At 37.2% G+C, this 21879-nt stretch overlaps 1 protein-coding gene across 2 annotated transcripts in view; it reads right to left on the reverse strand.

Annotated features, from left to right (window-relative positions):
• LOC127962673 (trichohyalin) overlaps nucleotides 1-21879 on the reverse strand; it is a 191668-nt gene that overhangs the window by 32917 nt on the left and 136872 nt on the right. For both annotated transcript variants that reach the window (XM_052562317.1, XM_052562318.1), the window contains 7 exons: nucleotides 21370-21498; nucleotides 19273-19362; nucleotides 15407-15463; nucleotides 10796-11020; nucleotides 7950-8081; nucleotides 7786-7869; nucleotides 4815-4982 (listed from right to left, as the gene is read on the reverse strand). In XM_052562317.1, the coding sequence (XP_052418277.1) occupies nucleotides 4815-4982; nucleotides 7786-7869; nucleotides 7950-8081; nucleotides 10796-11020; nucleotides 15407-15463; nucleotides 19273-19362; nucleotides 21370-21498 (885 nt within the window). The remainder of the gene's footprint in view (nucleotides 1-4814; nucleotides 4983-7785; nucleotides 7870-7949; nucleotides 8082-10795; nucleotides 11021-15406; nucleotides 15464-19272; nucleotides 19363-21369; nucleotides 21499-21879) is intronic.

Genomic DNA, 21879 nt, shown 5'->3' on the forward strand with positions numbered 1-21879 from the left:
ATGAACAACAAAACAAGAAAAACCTGTCACTTTAATTTTAAGGGCTACCTATTATGCCCCTTTATACAAGAAGTAATATTGGTCTTGGGTGTCAACAGGACAATGTTACAGAGCTTGTGTCGCGTGAGCTAATCTCATCAGCTCGGCAATGAACACTTAAAATACTTTGATAACGTACACACACAAACAAGGTTAAAAATGTAGCCAAGCACTATAACTATTGAAGCTAATTAGACACTTCAATAATTCACACAAAAGACACAATGTACAATGTAATTGGAACTATTTTTATTGGCAAAAAATAAATGTACAACCGGCCAAATATTGCTGGTAAGTTACTTCTAATTTCTAATTCACAGAACTATTGTACAAACACAATATCAAACTCACAATTAATTAGTTATGTGCTAGTATCATAGCCATGCTGATATTCAGTACAACGGCACTCTTAATTAGTATACTTCAAACACATCTTATTTAGTTAGAATTTAGAGTCACAAGTATCCTATTATGACTCTATATGTACAGACTCACAGGCTGGCATATATAATGAATGCTAGATTCTCAGACAGAAATCAGCGAAGCCTGTTTGCTCCCTGAAGCGTGTCTGTGGTGCCTCACTTATAGCAGCTCTACATTAGATTATTAGACTCCAGAGGGAGACGATCCCAGATTGGATAATATTATTTTTTTTCCCCTGGCTGATGATGCATTACAAAAATAAGGAGCACTGTAACAGATGTCTCGCAGGGTGAAAATAATAAATCACACAGACTACTGCACACACACATGCGGTATATTAGTTCTGTGAGTTAACTTACGTGATTTATTGGACTTGGTGAAGGCCCTGGATGGAGTCTCCTCAGTGCACCTTATTTCCCTTGCAAGCATCATTAAGACTACACTGTTAATTGTGTTGTTTTAAAAGACTGGAAGCTGATAATGACTCCATTAGAGATTCACCTACGCTTCTGTTTCCTTGGAATCGAGCTGGGAGGAGCAACATGGACATGCACATAGGAAAACCACTGACAGATGAATGGGATAAATGAAGCAAGCAGAGGAAAGGAGAGAATATGAATGTTCCTTAAGTTGATGTAAACTAGTAAAAGTTGATAAAGGCAAGGTGAGGCTTGACAACCACAAGAAAAATCTGGACATTTGAGACTTTGAGGTTGTCTGATTGGTTAACTAAATTGATTTACTATGCAATAGTGGCACAAAAAAGCACATTGATGCAGAATTTTTTAAATGAGTCAAAGTTATGGCGTATAGATGCAAAAACAAGAATTCAAAATCATAGAAAACTGTACAGTTTAAAGGTGGTTCTTATTTATTTATTATTTGCTAGCTAATAAAACACTTTGGGATCAGTTTGAACAGAATTCCAAATATAAAGTTAATCATGAGAAAATGGATCTTCTTTTTTTTTTTTCAGTTCAATTCAATTATCATTTCATAAATTTTCGTTTAGTCGGCCTGTCATTTATTACAAATACATAAATAATACTATTCTTCTTATTGTTCTTCTTATATATTAAGAGTCCACTTTACATTATAATTATTATTATTTAATAATAACTAATGCAACATTAACAAATACAACAATAATAATGTATTACATTATTACTATTATTATATAAATACTATTCATGAATAATATTTTTTATTATATTATTAATGCAATATAGACTCTTTTATACTTGATTGCAGATTTTTGTATCACTGTATAGTTGACTTCCTATCCCATTATTCCTATGATAATGTTGATGATAATTGTGATGAATAACTCAAACAACATTGATAATAATATTAAGAATCTATTACTATTATCATTTTATAGAGATCTTATTTTCATAATTAATAATAATAACAATAATAATCAGAATGTATGTATATTGTATATATAATACAATGTAATATATATATATATATATATATATATATATATATATATATATATATATATATATATATATATATATATATATATATATATAATAATGAAATGTAGACGCTTTATGCATGATTATGGATCACTGTCTTATTTATTTTCGATCCCATTATTACCATAACAACAACAACAACAATAACAACAACAACAACAACAACAACAACAATAATAATAATAATAATAACAATAATAATAACAATAATAATAATAATAATAATAATACTCTGTAATATTTATTATATTATATTATAAAATGTACTCTTTATGCTTGACTATAGATTTCTGTATCACTGTATAGCTGACTTCATATTCCCTTTCCATTATTCCTTTACTGTTGCAATTTTTGAGACAGATGAATGAAGCTTTATGAAAAGTTGATAACAGAAATTAAAAGGAGTTTGAAAAATTAGATGAAGTATCAGTAGCCTAAAAAAGTTTTATTCCACATGGAGTTGGTTGCCTAATCTGGACAGACATGTTAACATTAGCTTTATCTCTGTACTTCCCTGTTTGGACACTTTCTCAAACAGAATAAATCAACATTGGTTGACTGTGAATACTGCATGTCTACATCAATGGCATCAGCAACTGAAAACTTTCACATGATATTACATCCACACCTCTAGGTGTCAGTATACGTCCAAGATGACATATGGGCCAAAGCAACATAAAAAAAAATTACTCTGCACACCTTGATGAGTCCTTGGAGGAGTTGACAGGACTGTGTTGCGTGGCGGTGTTACAGCAATCAGTGCTAAGCTCAGCCTAATTTTCTAAGTCCCTATTTCAGTCGCAAACTCATCACACAGACAACAGCCTGTGGCTATTTCAGATGAGACTCAGACAGACAGAGAGAGAGGAGGGTAGACACACTTTTTATAGAGCTCTCTCGCTCTTTTCCACCGCTGATTAATTTCATACTAGATCGCTTGGCCAGCAGTGTTATTAGCATAAAATTTCCATGGATCAGGCCCTGCAATAAAACCCTGTCATCGAGTCACTTGTCAAACACACAATTTCAAATCTCATTTAGTTTCTAATATCATTTTCATACCAGGCGGAGGGGTGCAGAGAGAGGTGGAGGGCTAGAACAGAGACAGGAATGTGTTATATAAAGGATAAACTGAGTCATCGATCAAAATTAAAAGAGCTGAGATGAGCTTCATGATTAGAAATTCTACAGATCAGCATCAAGTGTTTATCAGGTGAAGCAGACAGCAGGTGTTTGAGAAGCAATGGATCTTCTAGAAGCTTCAAGTGTTATACAAGCAGTCAGCATTTGCTAAAAAATCATCTAATGTCACCGTGAAAGAAAATATATTGTCACATTTTATAAATAAAATCAGTTTTGCCTGATGTGCAAAACTAGCCAACATAACACTAAAGGCCTGTTCACACCAACGACAATAACTTTAATATTTGTTCTAATGCTCGTTGTAATTCAGAGAGAACAGAGATATAGAGAAACAATATAATTAGTATCACTAGCAGAAAGATAATTTTTCCAGCTGATGGATGATACAAACATTAAGAGCCAATCAGAATCCACCTGTGCATTTAAAGCAATAGACGGCATAAATTCAGTATGCACAAATTGGCATGGATGCTAATTTGCTAATAATGTGACACTAATATAGTTATTGGTTATATTTAGAGTTTTTGTTCTTGGTGTGAACAGGACTTTTGTAGATGGTTGATGTGCATTTGCTGAGGTGTTTCTGAGCACATGCTAGGTGTTTTCTGGGTATTTTCTAGGTCAGGCTTTTCCAAAAGGGATTTAGTTGATGAAAAGTAAGGTAATTAACTATACTGAATGTAAAATGTACATAAATGAATGTGGTTCCATGAAACAATCAGTCTCAGAGAACACTTGTACTTGAGTTTAACATGGATTTTTGAATGCAACATGCATTAAGTTTACTTTATTTGCATATTTACATAATATAAAAAAATTGTGGACAGAAAATTACAGCATTTGAGCAATATTTCACCAAAATAAAAGCACAAGGATCTGAAATGTTTGAAGCTCAAGGATTTGGACACGAGGGACTTTAAGTGTGAATAATATTATTGTTGTAATTATCAATAAATATTATAAATAATTTTTATTTTGCAGTGCAATTATAATTTACAATAGTTATATATTTCTGTTTATTTTTATCATTTGAGTTAAAATATTAATATAAACACAAAACAAAACAACAACACAAAACAACAACAACAATGTACTGTATTGCTTTTTTAAATGTATTTAGGAACTATTATGTTGGTAAATGCAACTAATGAATAGCACACAACCATTTAATGAAACCTCCCCTAAATCATAAAGTGGCTGCACTACAACAGTCTTTCAGATGCTGTAATAAAGTATGATAAACATTATTTTCATAACACCCACACAAACACAACACACACTCCTAAAGCCAAGCTGAAGGCACAGGCTCTAATTATGAAAAATAACACTGATTTGGAGAGAGTAGAGTTGGGGGGGCTGTTCCATTTTAATAAGGACAGGGAATCAATGCAATTTAATCAATCTTCCCTAATTAAAAAAAATCTATATTGTGAAACAATCAAGGTGCATAAACAAGATTAAAATAAATGAAGGAACTGCGCCATGAGCAAGGGAGGGCCTAATTAAAGGGAGTTAATTGGAATTCCATGCCTATGTGTGGACTGTCGATGCAGCAGACAGGAAATATTACACGTGAGACCTCACAAACACCCTTCAGCTAAACACACACAAGCGCCTCACAACAACACCACAACAAACTCATGCTTACGCTGGCTCTTTCTCAGGTCTCAATACCCAGACTGGCCAATTTGTGATTTTCAGTGTGTCTGTGCTTTGTGTGTTTACCTGTCTGTAAAGGGAGCCCGTCTCTCGCTGGAGATGTGTCGTGTTGTGTTTGCTCTTCTCCATCATTTCCTCTCTCTGTTTCAGGATCTCCTGAAGTCTGCTTGCCTCCTTCTGCAGGGCCACAACCTCTTCTTCCCTAGACGTGAGCTGCAGCATCTGCTCTCCCAGCTAAACAATCAACCAAATCACAATTTAACTGTAAGTTTATGGTAAAGCAATATGACTATTTCGATCATATTTTATCTTGTGAATAGGGAATAATGAAGATTCTTAAATGCTTTTTAAAGAAGTGTTTTAATCTCCCCAAGGCTGAAAAAATTATAAAAGCATCTCGTGAATGTAAATGGTTGTACTATGGTTTCACCCATGGATTAGGGTAAAATATGTGGAATTTAGCTGAGTGGAAACTGTTACTCTACAAAACAGGTTTCCAGAGTCCAGATGCGGTGTGTTTTACACCACTCCATCTGATGCTTGGCATTGTATTCATTTATGTGAGGCTTGCATGCAGCTGTTCGGCCATGGAAACCCATTCCATGAAGCTCCCGCTACACAGTTTAACACCAGTGGAAGTTGGGAAATCTTCAGCTATTGAAATCAGCAGAGCGATGGTGACTTTTCCACACCATGTGCCTTATGCACCAACTGACTAGTTGCAATGGTGGCATCCCATTTTGCAAATGGAGACTGGATGCTTAGATGCTTGATTTTATACACCTATGGTAGTGGGTCGAACTGAAATACCTGAATTCAATAATTAAGGTGTGTTCCAATATGTTTGTCCATATAGCGTATGAATAAATATATATACAATTTTGGACACACCTTCTCATTCGAAGAGTTTTCTTTATTTTCATGACTATGAAAATTGTAGATTCACACTGAAGGCATCAAAACTATGAATTAACACATGTGGAATTATATATGGAATTACATACATCACAAAAAAGTGTGAAACAACTGAACATATGTCATATTGTAGGTTCTTCAAAGTAGCCACCTTTTGCTTTGATTACTGCTTTGCACACTCTTGGCTTTCTCTTGATGAGCTTCAAGAGGTGGTCACCTGAAATGGTCTTCAACAGTCTTGAAAGAGTTCCCTGAGAGATGCTTAGCACTTGTTGGCCCTTTTGCCTTCTGTCTGCGGTCCAGCTCACCCCTAAACTATCTCGATTGGGTTCAGGTCCGGTGACTGTGGAGGCCAGGTCATCTGGCGCAGCACCCCATCACTCTCCTTCTTGGTCAAATAGCTCTTGATGCCTTCAGTGTGACTCTACAATTTTCATAGTCATGAAAATAAAGAAAACTCTTTGAATGAGAAGGTGTGTCCAAAATGTTGGTCTGTACTGTATATATATAGGCAAAAAAGCAGGAAAGGAATTGGCAGAAAGAGCAGTAAAGCACAGAGGCCTGAGGGAATTCAGCATGAAACACGGCTGTAGCACAGAGACGTGATATATAAGGTCTATCAAACTCATCCGTGTTTCATTAAATGTCTCTCTATAGTCCTGCACCATCACCCCTATAGTGCAAAGTTTTTTTCAGATGGAGTATTCGCTCTCTTTTTCTGTCTCTCCCGTCTCTTCACCCGTCTGCTCGGATTAAAATGACATCTCCCCTTGAGTCTTAGGAAATGCCACATGAAGCAGTTCCTAACAAACCTGATGTGCAAGATTGAGGTGTGTGGGGGGGGGGGGGGGGGGGAGGGATGGATGTGCCCTTCAGCAAAAATGAATTTTCCAATTGCAGTTAGTTCTGCCATGAATAAATAAACAAATGAATAATTGAGAGGGCAACATAAATAAATAACATCACAAACATTTCACAGGCACTCATAAGTTCGGAAGATAACTGGGGCTGAATGCTAATGATAAAACAGTACATGGAGCAGAATCCAATGCATTATTCACTCGCTCGCTCGCTCCGAAAAAAATAAATAAAAGTCAAACTAAATTAATAAATATGAAAAAGAAAATCTCTCAAAGAACTCAAAACACCCAGTAAGCACTGAAGTGACAGCTTTGTCCCATTTATAACATACAAGGACACCCTGCCAAACAAATAACTGACCAGTCAGAGATGTATAAATAAACCAGAACAGCTTCTAGTTCAGTTGACAGGTTCTGAAAAAGTTTGGGCATCAGGTCCATCTTTATTCTTCTGAGTGTGTGAGTGAGAGCAGATGGACTAGACGGCCTGTGTCCTTGATCCTGGCCGCATTCGGCCCACAGAGACCTTATATAGAGTTATATATGTACCTGAGCTACATCTTAGTACCAGAATAAACAAGTAAACGCTGAGACGATGAAGATGAAATGAAACAATGTTTACAAGCTCGGCTTCAGTTTCTACCACAGATACTTAATGGAGGCTAAACTGCAAAACCTTGGCTTACAGCATGACTGACCAAGTTTACTCAGTGCAAAAAAGTATTTTTCAATGTTTCAACATTTACAAAGAATTATTTGAATTTACTTAAGTTCAGCCTGTAAAACCTGATATGACGCTACCATATTTTTTATGGTAAAGTTTAGGTAACCACAGCTTCAGGTATTTTACTGTAAATGTTTTTTTAGATTTCTGTTTCAAATAATAGAATTTCCTATTTTAAACAATCTAAAAAAATAAACACACACAAAAAAAATGTAAGCACTGTTTTCAACACTGTTAATAATAAGAAATGTTTCTTGAGCAGCAAATCTGCATATCTGAATAATTTCTGAAGGATAATGTGACACGGAAGAATGGAGTAGTGATGCTGGAAATTCAGTATTCCATCACAGGAATATATTACATGCTATATTATATTTAAACAGAAATCAGTTCTTTTTATCTGAAATACAGTTCCATAAAAGCAGCTTTGGTGAGCATCAAAAACCAGACCCCAAGCTTTTCAACAATGTCATAGGTGACTGTTTTTTAAAGTGTGTGTCACAGATACGTTTCAAAATGACTGACAGGTGATCCTCACCTCCTGTTGTGCAGCGGTCAGATTCTCCTGAGTGGCCCGCAGGTCTGCCGTCAGTCTCAGAACTGTCTCATCTCTACTGGAAACCTGCCACACACACAGCTTTAACTCGACATGAGCCCTTACCAGACACTATCAAAGATACCGAAGTATGTGGTGCGGTGTACCTCGTCCTGCTCTGCGAGCCGCCTGCTGTCTTTCGGCTGGATGTCACAGTTCAGCTCAGCTGCTCTGGAGCCCAGGAGATCCCTCTGATGTTCTGCTTCCTGTAGCTCACGCTGCAGCCTGGAGACTGTGGACTGTTCTTCCACCAGAACACCAAACACATAGACAGAAACAGAGATGCAAAGCTTCTTAATACAGGTCAAGTTGCATCATGCCGGTCAGTGGATGTGTTTATAGATGTGCAGATCATGGAGAGGGTGTAGCAGGTGGTGTATCGATGTGGATCAGTCTTAAACTCCGTCCATCGCTGATCTAGACCTGCTTGCTGCTTTTCTTTCAAAACACATTACACTGCACTCGTTTATTCTAACTGAGCAGCGGACTACTGGATAAACAATCAATACAGCTGGAGCAAAACTGATAAAAACAAAACATGAAAAGGCACGGTGGTGAAAACAATTACATTTTGGAAATTCCGAAGTACTTTCTCACATCGAAAACGGCCTAAACTTATTTTTTTCAACACAGGAAAGAAAACACTTGTCAAGCTGATCTGTTATTAAAAACACAGGGTTAGTTGGTTGTTGTGCATTTGATGTTCATGAGCCAAGATGATTAGATGCCCCTCTACAATTTTCTGATTTCTACACCCTTGTGAAAAGGTATAAACTCTGCATCAAAACCTAGGGAGATGCCTATAATATTGATTTGAAATGTTGATAACAAATATAAATAATTCATTTAATGCTGAACATGCATGGAAATTATAAATAAATTGTATTTCACCTCAAATATTTATGTAACTGTATGTATATAAACACAAATTCTTTATCCAAAAGAAGTTAACACTTTTTATTCAGCCAAGATGCACTGAATTGACAAAAAGTGACAGTACAGACACAAAAAGCCTTTGACCTTTTTTCATCAAATAATGATGAAAAATGAAAGTACATAATAGTTTGGGGAAAAAAGTATAATAATCAGAAATGTTTCTTGAGCAGCAAATCAGCATATTATAATGATTTCTGAAGGATCAGGTGACGCTGAAGACTGGAGGAATGATGCTGAAAATTCAGCTGGGTTATGCTTTATTTTAAAGTGTCCTTATTACAAGTTACTATAATATTAACAACATGCAAGTAACCCTAAGTCAAACCCTAACTCTAACCCTAACCACACAGTAAGTATATGTAGTTAATTAATATTACTCCGTATTTAAATGTATAATTACACTGTAACAAGGACACCTTAAAATAAAGTGTAACCCAGGTTTGCATCCCAGGAATTAATTAAATTTCACAAAACATTCAAATAGAAAATAGGTATTTTAAATGATAATAATATTTATATGAACTATATAATTACAACAATATTACTGTGTATTAATGTGTGTGAAGAACTGTAGTTTGCTGCTCGTGTCAGTCTTGCAGTTTGTCCTCACAATGACCCATCTGACAGACCCAGCAGGGTTCAATCCAATCAAAACAAAGAGAGGAAAACAAACAGATTATCTTCCGTTTCTATATAAAAACAGTACTGGAATATGAAGGTCCATCATTTCTGTGCTCTAGATGCATTCTGGAAGCAGGGCAAATTGGCGATTTAAGGAAATGGTTCAATTTTTAGGGAGCGAGCAGCAGCCTATCTCACATTAAATGGCAAATTGGATAACGTGGGCTCAAACCACTTCATCTGTTATTATTGGAAATGATTGTGGATTACACATAATTATCTGCTAAAGTACCATTCCCCCTTTATTCCAAACACAATGATCCAACTTCAAATAAAACATGATTCTAGCATCTTTCTGTAAGTGGATGTAGGATATAAAGCAGAGAATAGCTGGTCTAATCAAATTACCTACAGTAATCATAAAGGAAGACACAACACAACACAAATTGAACTAGCAGGGGTCCTTGAAATATTTTGTAAGAATTTAGGCTGGACCAGTTTTAAGGGTTGGTATTTAGGGTCATGTGAAGGACACAAGTGACCTTGATCTTGATCTGATTATTTATTTATGTATTTATTCTTTTTTTACGATGGAAAACATAGTATTAATCCAGATTATTGGTCACTGACTACTGTAAGTATGCAATTTGTGTTTTATTTCCTCCAAAGCTATATTATCGGAAATGATAATAGTGCCATTTTCAAAAACATGCACTTTGAAACCTTTTTTTTAATTATTTTTTTTATGCGTTTTCAGTCCCCAAAATGTTGTTGTCATGTAAACAAACAGGCAAAACACATAAAATGTTTCCAGTTTTTAGCTAAAAACGTTGTGTAAATGACCCCTAAATGTATTAGTGTGAGTTTAAGTGTGTGTGGAGGAGCTCAGAAAGATCATTTCCTGAACTGGTCTCTTCTCCTATACTTCTGATTACACACTAGTGTGGAGCTCAGTTTAATTGGCCCCCAGAGTGCTGATGTGTGAATGGAGAGAGGTCACAGGGTCAAAGTCGGGAGGACCTGTTGACCTCTAGCCATCCACATGCACCCTGTTCTTCCTCATTTATCTCCTTCTAGTCTTTCCAACATTCCCTATCACACCTTTCTTTATGTCTTTATATCTATAACCTTCCTGTCTCATCTTCTAATTTTCCTTCTTACATTTTTCCTAGCTTTTAACAGTTTAAAGCATGCAATTAATTAAATATTATTAATAACCTTATTTTTATATATATTTAATATAAAATGATAACTGCTTCATTCCGTTTGTATGATTGCAATGATTTTCACTAATCACACATGCATATTAACACAGCTTCTGTTAAATATGTGAACCAACTGACAGTAATTTTGACCTTTGATGCATTAATTCTAGTGTTTAGTGCTCTGTTCTCACCGCAGTATGGAGTTTATCCACATGATCCTGTAGGCTGCGGATATTCTCCTGCTGTATTTCCAGGCGGTCCTGGGCATGCTGGAGCTGTGTTTGTGTGAGCCGGAGGTTCTCCGAGACAGAGTACCAGCGATCTTTCCATTCCTTAAGCTCTTTCTCCTTCTGGTCGAATCCAGCCTTTTCCAGCTCTTTCTGCAGCTCTACGATCAGCTCTTCTTTATGCCTGACCTACGCATACATGTAAAGGAAGCTTCATTTATATTTATGTTAATTTGATATCAGAAGTTTTATCTTTCTATCAGCTCGTGCAATACAATGCATATTTTTGCTGGTTTTATTTTTTAGACTGTAGACTGATTTGCTGTCTTCAGTCTAGATACATATCTACTCTGTTAGAGCTTTGGTCCAGTTACATGTACTGAGACAATGAGCCATGGTGCTCAAGTGGGAACTCAAGTTTGAACTCAGTTTGCAACATTTCCTGATATCGTCCATCTTTGCCATCCTTTTCTGTCCTAACTATCACTCTGCACACACAAAAAAGTAGCAAGAAAGACAATAAACTGATCTGAAGATATTTAAAGACCATATACACCATGTCCATCACATTAATCTTTTAATGAATGTTGCATCACACCGTGACTGATGCCCATACACACACACACAGAAGTTAGTTTAGAAGTGACCTTGTCCATCAGCTCTTAAACACAACATCTAGTATCTTTTATGAATTTTCTCAGACATTATCTTAGAGAGCTGTGTTTTTTTACGAACTGATGGACTCCTGTGGTGAAAGGTTCAGCACATAAAAGTGTATGCGAATGAAATGAGCATAAGTAAGTGTGAAAATATACTGAGGCGGGCACCTCGGTGGACCCCTCTATTAATCAAGCTGTCTACACTCTGTTTGGAAAGTAATCTTGTCCAAGGAGCAGAGGAAAATGCAGTGGTAAATGGCAGTTGGCTGCACTTTAAAGCAGCTACTTTACAGACGTCTCAAAGCTCATGGAGGCCACACTGTAAAAACAAGAGCATCTGAGCACTCGCTCAGGTTATCCTCACCCAAAAATTGTCCTTCATCTCCACTGTATGTGACATTCATAGTCTATTTGACTTGTGCATGGACAGCAACACAAGTGATTTGAGTGATTAAAAAGAAAGCTCCACTAGATGGGTCAAATGTATCCATCAGTGCTGAATATCAATGGGGTAAAATTTGAAATGGTTGTGCACTCAACTGTGAGCAGAACATTGGAAATAAAACATACCTGGGTCTTAACCAAGCGGCAAAATCCTGGTTTCTCTAGTGAAGCCAACAAGGAAGTAAATAAAAATACAATTCATCGACTGGCCACTAGAGGCTGGCTAAAAAAGCGAGTCAATCCCATAGACTCCCCATGTTAACATGCCCAAATTTACATCAAAAAATAAAAATAAAAAAATAACCCTTTACCCTTCATGACAACTGTGAGGAGGGTGACTTTCTTTATAAATCATACGCCTTAAAGTTCTGCATAATTAAGAGCATGGCCACATGAGTGACAGGTAGATTACTGCTGACACTGCCATCGAGCTAGGTGGGCATTGCGTTAAGCAATCAGCTCCTGCCTTTTTGCCCATTTTCGATGATTTGATTGAATGTTAAACTATTATTTATAATGTAAATTAGGCTTGTAATTTACATGCATAATTTCGTAATTTCCAGCTGCTTCAAGTAGAGAGGCAAGCTTCAAGTAGAGAGGCAAGCATTGGCAGGGGTGCCTGGAGTATGGTATCGAGACGCGGCGTCTTGTTCCCTTGAGTAACCATGGTTACATGCATAACCTTAAGACGTTCCTCTTCAGGAACTCAAACTGTGTCAAAACCCTATGGGGAACGAGGTGCCCACACCACCAGACTTCCAAATTCTTGCCTAGTGTGTATCTGAAGAGCACAGCTAAGGCGAGAAATCAGAAGAGCCGGGAGTGGCTCGCATATCTAGATCATAAAATCTCACAAAGGTGGAGGACATGGACCACCCTGCAGTGTTGCAGATGTCCAGCATGGACACACCTGCTAAGAAGGCCTGAGAGGCCACAATACCTCGCGTAGAGTGAGCCTTGACTCCCATCGGCGAGGGGAGACCATAGGACTCATAGGTCAGGTTGATAGCCTCAATTATCCAACGACTAAGGGTCTGCTAAGATGCAGGACAGCCCCTCTTGGGGGGAATATAGCACACAAGCAATTGGTCCGACTTTCTCCACAAGGCAGCTCTGTGGACGTATGTGTCCAGCACTCAAACTGGACACATACAATTAAGCTTTTCCTGGTCGGGCTCCTGAAAGGGAGGAGGGCGGTAGCCCTGCAGCACTATAGGTTGAGGTGTGACAGAGGGAACTTATGGAACATAACCTGCTCAAGGGTATAGAAACGCTTTGGCCATGCCAGGTGCATTGCATCGCTCTGTAGCCATGCTCTCCCAGCCCCACTACATTGCCGTAGTGTTCTGACGCGGGGAAAAAGAGGCGGGCTGAGTATGGATGATTCCACGATCTGGCGATCTCAGCAGAAGCGGGGCCAGCACTGCAGGGAATGCCTCGAGAGCTGGCTCAGCGTGCTTCGATCCAAGGCAGACCACTCACAGACTTGTGCTGTTGTAAAATAAAGCAAACAAATGGAATGCGAGTTGTCATCCTTTTCTTTCCAACTTATGGAGTCCCGCCACACCTCTGTTTTAAATCCGTTATCTTAATAAAGGTCAGATATATTTTGCATATTTGTTTTTTTTTTTTTTCATAAAAACAAATTGTAATTTTTATGTTAGGCCTATTACTTATATATTTTCCTTAAAGCATCCTATTGTGTCCCAGGGATTGAGAACCTGTGCCCTAGGCTAGTTAGGTCCATGTAGACACTTGTGAACGATGCTCTTGTTGTGGCGTCAGCGTTTAGTGACATCATTGAATGCTCTGGTTATGAATCCAGCAATTATTTATTTACAAATGATAAGCTCTGATTTTGACAAGTCTAGTTTAAAAATATTTGTTTATGAGAGGAATAATAGGTTAGCTGTAAAATGTTATCCATGCTTTTGGATGCTGTTCGAGCCCACAGCCTACGTTCATGCGGCTTTGTTCTGGTTTGCTGGTTGGTCACAAATTTCCACAAATTCAATAATATTTAGGCACTGTTTCTTCACCTAAATCCTCAGCGTCTAACCCTATTATTTTGCAAGTTTATTTTATTGTCTTTCACTTTTAAATCACAGTTTTCGCATCTCCTACTGTGGTAAACATGCAGGAAGGGAAATGAAAGATTTCATGAATTAAGAATTCGTTCTATTTATTATTTTGTTCCTTCAATTCAGTTAAATCATGAGTTATTAAAGGAATAAAATGAATGAAACATGAACAGTTTCCACAAATTAATAAGTGGAAGGAATGAATTAACAAGTTGTAGGAATGAATAGACTATCTGTCCTGTGTTCTGCAGACCTGCAAAGTGCACGATATGAAACAATTATCTGGTGAAATGAATTGGTTACTATATTTCTATTGCTTTCCATGTTGAAAAACTTTGTTTTGTTTCTATTTTAATGTACTTTTAAAGTTTAAATCACATTAAAAGCCTAATTTGTACATTATGAATGAATGATGATGCATTTTTATACAGTCACCATCACTCAAAGCAGCTCACACATGTTTTGCGCACGAGCCGCATGCAGCCCAAAATTAAATAGGTTTATCGACCATCGATAGCTTTAATCGGATCTCTTAGCGACAATTAATCGATCATCGATTAATCGTTGACATTCTTACTCTGAAGTATCGCATTTAAATGGACAAATTCACACAAAAATTATATCAAAATGCCCTTCTTGGTATGTATCCTACAGCAGACATAGCCGGCTGAACGTAGGCCTACTGTATCATTGCATTCTCTTAAAGTGACAGTCTTTATATTAATCGAACAGCAAAAACAAAGAAATCACGCACTGCTCTTGATTGAAAAGCTTTTTTAACTTTAATAAAGAACAATCTTTAATTTATACGTAAATTTATAAGTCGTATATGCAATGCCGTTTTACATTTGATTACTTTATTCAATTTCTGTACCTAAAAACTAATGCTAGACCTCCTTAAAAAAACTGAAAAAGTAACGCTTTTCCATAAACATAGCACATACTGAACCATACTGAAACCGTGTCTCTAAAACAGTGAAACAAACCGAAACCTTGAAAAAGTTAAACCGTTCAACTTTTTTTATTAATTTTTTGCATTTATATTTTAGGAAGAGAGACCCTCTTAACTAGTTGTTTTAGAAAATATGTAATTTTGCAGCTTTTCAATAATGGCCTGTTGAGCGGTGACTGGCATCAGCTGTACCTCCCGAGTCTGAGATCAGGCCCCTGCAGCACATTAATATTAGATTTTATTTTAGGGCCAGTCATAATATTAGATGTTGTTTTGAGCACTGGCAATTGTGTAGGCGTGCGTGTGGGGTCTTTGTGTTAAGTGTCTAACACGAGCGGCTGCAGCTCTAATTCAAACTATGGCAAGGTTATGACTGGCACTTAACTAAAGTGAGGAAAACATTGCTTAGAAACTAATAAGCAGTGGATTGTTGAGAGACCTTGTCCTTGAGTTGCTCTTCTCTCAGTCGTTCCAGCTCCTCGGGCTTTACACAATCCTGCAGCAAAAGTGAGGGAAATATAAAGAAAACAGAGAGACGCTGAGGGATGAATGTGTAAGAACAACAGGAAAATAAAATAAAGGAAATGCACAGTCCTTCAGAGTGTCCTAGAGAAGATGCTCTACTTGATCTTTTCTCCACAGGTAAACTACAGGAGAATGCAACAATGGATTCTTGTTATATTGTGTACATTGACTGATATCCTCTATTTTTCTTATTCTTTAGTAGTGGAAAACAAAAGCAAGGTCTCATGCAAGGTGTGAACGTTAATCACAAACATTGCAACACACATTGCATTTTATTTCCTTGGCATGTTTTATAAAACATGCTGTGATAATTGGTTTAGCAGATAACCAAAAATATAAACCCAAAACTAAGATAAACAATGAAGCAATGTCTTTATCTAGGCTACATAGCAAACTGGAACTACAGGTGCTGGTCATATAATTAGAATATCATCAAAAAGTTGATTTATTTCACTAATTCCATTCATAAAGTGAAACTTGTGTATTATATTCATTCATTACACACATACTGATATATTTCAAATGTTTATTTTTATTTTATTTTTATTATAACTGACAACTAAGGAAAATTCCAAATTCAATATCTTTAATATCAGAAAATTTGAATATAACTAAAGACCAATACAAAGAAAGGATTTTTAGAAATCTTGGCCAACTAAAAAGTATGAAAATGAAAAGTATGAGCATGTACAGCACTCAATACTTAGTTGGGGCTACTTTTGCCTGAATTACTGCAGCAATGCAGCGTGGCATGGAGTCGATCAGACCATGGCACTGCTCAGGTGTTATGAGAGCCCAGGTTGCTCTGTTAGTAGCCTTCAGCTCTTCCGCATTCTTGGGTTTGCCATATTGCATCTTCCTCTTCACAATACCCCATAGATTTTCTATGGAGTTAAGGTCAGGCGAGTTTGCTGGCCAATTAAGAACAGGGATACTGTGGTCCTTAAACTAGGTACTAGAAGCTTTTGCACTGTGTGCAGGTGCCAAGTCCTGTTGAAAAAATTTAATCTGCAACTCCATAAAGTTGGTCAGCAGCAGGAAGCATGAAGTGCTCTAAAACGTCCTGGTATACGGCTGAGTTGACCTTAGACCTCAGAAAACACAGTGGACCAACACCAGCAGATGACATGGCACTGCAAACCATCACAGAATGTGGAAACTGTTTACAGTTTACACTGGAAATCAGTTTAACCCTGTGACCTCACTGGACCTGTTTACAGTTTACACTGGACCTCAAGCAACGCGGATTGTGTGCCTCTCCTCTCTTCCTCCAGAGTCGTTGTTCAAGAGTGGCTTGACACAAGGAATGCGACAGCTGAAACCCATGTCTTGCAAACGTCTGTGTGTAGTGGTTCTTGAAGCACTGACTCCAGCTGCAGTCCACTATTTGTGAATCTCCCCCACATTTTTGAAAAGGTTTTGTTTCACAATCCTCTCCAGGGGGCAGTTATTCCTATTGCTTGTACAATTTTTTCTACCACATGTTTTCCTTCCCTTCTTCTCTCTATTAATGTGCTTGGACACAGAGCTCTTTAAACAGCCAGCCTCTTTTGCACTGACCTTTTGTGTCTTGCCCTCCTTGTGCAATGTGTCAATGGTTGAATTAATTAGCTGATTAGAGTGTGGCACCAGGTGTCTTTAATATTGAACCTTTTCACAATATTCAAATTTTTCCTGAGATACTGAATTTGGGATTTTCCTTAGTTGTCAGTTTTAAAAAACAAAATTAAAAGAAATAAACATTTGCAAAAATATCATTCTGTGTGTAATAAATGAATATACTATACAAGTTATATTCTAATTATATGATTAGCACCTGTACAACAAAAACACAACATAATAGAATCTACCCTATACAATGTTCTTATAGGTTTGTGCTGTTGACTATAGCAGACATTGTACAATACCGATAATATATCATACATTTGGAACTATATTTTGTAAATATAATTATGTAACTAAAATATATTATGTAAACAAAAACTTTTAATTTGGATGCGATTAACCGTGTGACAGCACTAGTACTTACTGTATATGTACTTTTAAAGGTACTAATACATACATTTAAGGTACTACTATGCAGTGCTGGGTAGTAAATGATTACATGTAATCTGGATTATGTAATCAGATTAAAACTATCAAGTACTTGTAATTAGATGATATTAATTCATACTGTGCAAAAGTCTTAGGCCACTAGTATTTTCACCAACAAAATATGTTTTTAAGTAAGTTATTTCTATGTTTTGCTGTAGTGTGTCAGTGGGAAATATCTTTTTACATTTCCAAACATTATTTTTGCCATTAATTGTAATAATCCAGTGAGATTTTTGTTTGCACAAGGAATCTGACAACAGAGATCTGTCAACAGAGCCTGGCTGGAAAAACTGAGACAGACTAAATGCAGAAGAACTGTGGCAATATCTCCAAGACACTTCAAGAAACACTTCTAGAAACCTGCAAAGCGACAGTTGTGTGCAAAGTTTTAGGAACTTGTGTAAAAATGCTGTAAAGTGAGGATGTCGTCAAAAATAATGCCATACATTGATTTTATTAATGAACTTCTATTAACATTTGGTGTGACCACACTGCGCGTTAAAAAAGCTTTCGTCCTAGGTGCACTTGGGCAATGTTTTTCAGGCAGCTTTTCAGGTAGGTTTCGTGAAGTGTCTTGGAGACATTGCCAGACTCCTTGTGCAAACAACAATCTCACTGGATTATTAGAATTAACGGCAAAAATAATGTTTGGAAATGTAAACTGATATGTACTACTGACAGACTACAACAAAAGATACAAATAACCAACTTAAAAACTTTTTTGGTGAAAATACTAGTGGCCTAAGACTTTTGCACAGTACTGTATATGCTCATTATTAGATTGCAGTTATATTTTTATAGATTACATGATTACATATTATTCACACAATGGCAGTTAATTATTAATCATTTGATTTGCCCTCATTTCTTCCCCTTAAATATTCCTTTCTAAAATTCTACCACTTTTAGTTCATTCATGAACCCCAGTTTGGGAAACTCAGGACTAATGTAATGTTTAATACACTTCATGATGTCGATAACAAAGAATGGAATATATTTCTGGATCAAAAGTAATCTAAACGTAATTAAAAAGTATTACACATTACCTAACATGTGTAATCCAATAAATTACATTACAAACGATAATTTCTGTCATGTAATTTGTAATCAGTGACAGACTACAATTTGTAAGTAATCTACCCCACACTGCTAATACAGTGTGTACCATTTAAGTGTAAATAAGGTGAAAAAAGTACCTTTTTAGCTTTTTTACCTTAGGGTACCACCCCAGTGAGAGCTTTGTATGAGGTGGAGATAAAGCTGAGAAACCGTGCTACTTAGTATGATCCCTGAGCTTCCTCTTAACCTGTGCATTAACTTTACCAATACTGTGGCACTCAAAAATGAAAGGTCCACTACAGAAAGAAGCAGATATTCAGAGCTCATTTTATTGTGCTGTGTATAACATGCTGTTGCGTTCTGAACTTTGAGCATCATGAAGAGTACAGCGAGAGGCTTGAGACGAATAAGGGTGAGACGTGTCAAGGATTTCAGAGACCTAGCAGACCTAACCATCAGGGAACCTTTTACTTTTAAAAAGAAATAAAAAAATAAAATTGCAGATAAAGAAGTGTGTACTTCAAGCTCTCTGTGACCGGAGGTACATCCTTATGTTTTTGCATGGCACATGTAAAAGTGTACCCCAAAGTGCATGTACAGGAGGCTATTAAACAGGGTTTTGCTGACCTCTCTCTCCTTTTCAAGCAGTGCCAGCGTCTTGTCAACTTCTCTTTGGAGTTCATCAATCTGCAGCACTTTCAGACGATGCTCTTCTTCCTACACACACACACACACACACACACACACAGACAAAGGCAACTGAAGGTGAGACGCACTGGGAGGAAAGATTTTGTTAAAAGTGTCAAGCGGATGCCTTTGCATAATGCATATCACACCTTTGAGATGATCCATTAGCAGGTTGTGGTGTGGGAGCCGCTAAATAAGCTGACTTGACTTCACAGAAAAGACACAATATCCTCTCTTCCTTTCTTTACGAGTGGACAGTGGATGAACAATCAAAGCCCGGTGGGTTTAGATTAGCCTGAGCGGGGCCTAGTCATGAGGGGACCTTTAACCCCCGCCCTCCATTTGTCCCTTCTATCCAGACACTGATTTATAATTTTAATATATCTAATTTCCACCGCAGCGGCGCTTTCCAAATGTCATTTTCCAATTTGTGTCAAACCGCGTGACCATTTTTCTTAATACGGCTTATGACAATCTCAGCGGCAGGGCAGATATGCAATTCAGATGGAGTGTCGTACAGACACGGACGTAGCCGCCTGTTGCCTGTTTGTGTGTTTATCTTTATCAATGGCTCGACGTTTTGGGAGGGGATCGCAGCCTAAGAAGCAGCTTGTTTATGACAGGGGAAAGATTGGCTTTGCTGAGGAAAATGGCTGCAGGGGAAGGAAATAATAATTGGCCCGTAAATCTGGTAATTATGTTTACCGTAATAAGAGTTATGATGGCGGTAATGATAATCTATTAAAATATGCATCAACATTAAGGGATGGAAATGGAATGTGGGATGGGCTCATGGTAGTTATATGAATATTTATGATAATTAAAACAGGGCCTCCCCCTTTTGAGCAGCGTGGACTCTTTTCACAGACTGCGATGATGCTTTTCCATGCTTATTAACCTCGTAAATCTCGTAAAAAAAAAGAAAAAAAAGGTACTTTTATAACACTATACTTTGTGTTATATAACACTGGTATTCAATTATAGATAACTAGTGTTTAAGCACAATGTCAGAGGAAGTGATTATGCAATCTTATCTGAAATATAATTGTTGTGGTTGTGCATGTAAAATCTGGTCGATTTGTTGTCAGTATTCCACTTCAAATTCCAACATTCCATTCCACTTGTGTCATCAACACACACACACACACACACACACACACACACAGTTTGTCACTGACTAAAGAATCGAACAAACAAAAATATTATTCTTATTATTTTTAAGTTTCCAGTCTGTGGCAGTGTTTTGATATTGATAATATTTATCAGTCTTCCATGACCCCCAGAATATTTAGTTGTATGAATGCATATGTAAACAGCGAAAACATGAATGGAGTTATTAACAAACAAACAAACAAAACATGTTATTAGCTTCATTCTGTTTTTTTCACACTTAAATGTGGGTAAGAACCATTAAAAACATTATATGCTGTTGAATGTTTGGCCATCATGTTAGCTTACTTGTCCATGAACAACTTCTATCTACTCCTTTTTGTTTACACATATTTTCTTCTTTGCGTGTTTTTGGATCTGGAGATGCTGTACTATTTCATGAGGTCTTTAACAGCGTCGCCTTACATATGTGAAAACAGTGAAAACTGTGATTGCTGGAATAATTCGTCAATGATGGGGAAGTGCCATATCTTAAATTATAGAAGATTTCGTCAATGGCAGGAAAATTATTAAAACAGTTTATTACGATCTCAGCATAATGATGAATATGCAGTGTAGATGGAGTGTCACAAGGCCAAGGACGGAGTCGCCATGGCCTGTTTAAGGGTTTATTTGTCTTTACTCAATGAGGCAAATTTGACATCTTTTTTCTTCTGACCAGTGTAATCAATCTCTCAATAATTTGTCATAGAAAAGTCATAGAAATCCTATGGTCGATTTTCTCTTTTGGTACTGGAGCAAATGGGAGCACAAACATAATTTCTGTTGTAGTTTCCATTCACCACTGTAGTAGTTTACCCAACTATACAACTTCCACTTCTGAGAAATGTGAAAGGGCTCATGGGAAGAAAGATTTGGCGGTGGTACCCTGAGGTTGGCGCGGAGGAGCTCCTCTCTGACGCCATTGAGCTGCTCTTGAAGGAAGGATCTCTCTTTCTTCCACTCCTCTTCTCTCGCTTTCAGCTCCTCTTGTGCCTCCCGGAGCCAACACCATTCCTGTAGGCACATACACATACGCATTATGGGTCATACAAAAGTTTAAAAGCGAAGGAAATGGATTCTGTGATCCCTTATTTTGGCCAAATTCAAAGGCCCCTTACTGTACAGCCCCTTAGCTAACAGTAGAACAGTTCACCTCTTCTGACCTTTACCTACAGCCTTCATGCGGCTATTGACCCACACTGTCTTGCTTCTCGTTCAAAAAAAAAAAAAAAAAGGCAAAACATAAAAGGAACAAGTTGTCGGAAATGAAATTTCAATTCATCCAGTCCCTTTATACACTGGTGCAAGAGCTGGCGAGGAGAGCAGGGGGATCAATAGTGTTTAGACAGCAGAGCAGATTTTCTAAGAGCCGAATCAATAGGAAGGAGAGAGGGA

The sequence above is a fragment of the Carassius gibelio genome, chromosome B7, assembly GCF_023724105.1.
Source record: "Carassius gibelio isolate Cgi1373 ecotype wild population from Czech Republic chromosome B7, carGib1.2-hapl.c, whole genome shotgun sequence".
NCBI lineage: Eukaryota > Metazoa > Chordata > Actinopteri > Cypriniformes > Cyprinidae > Carassius > Carassius gibelio.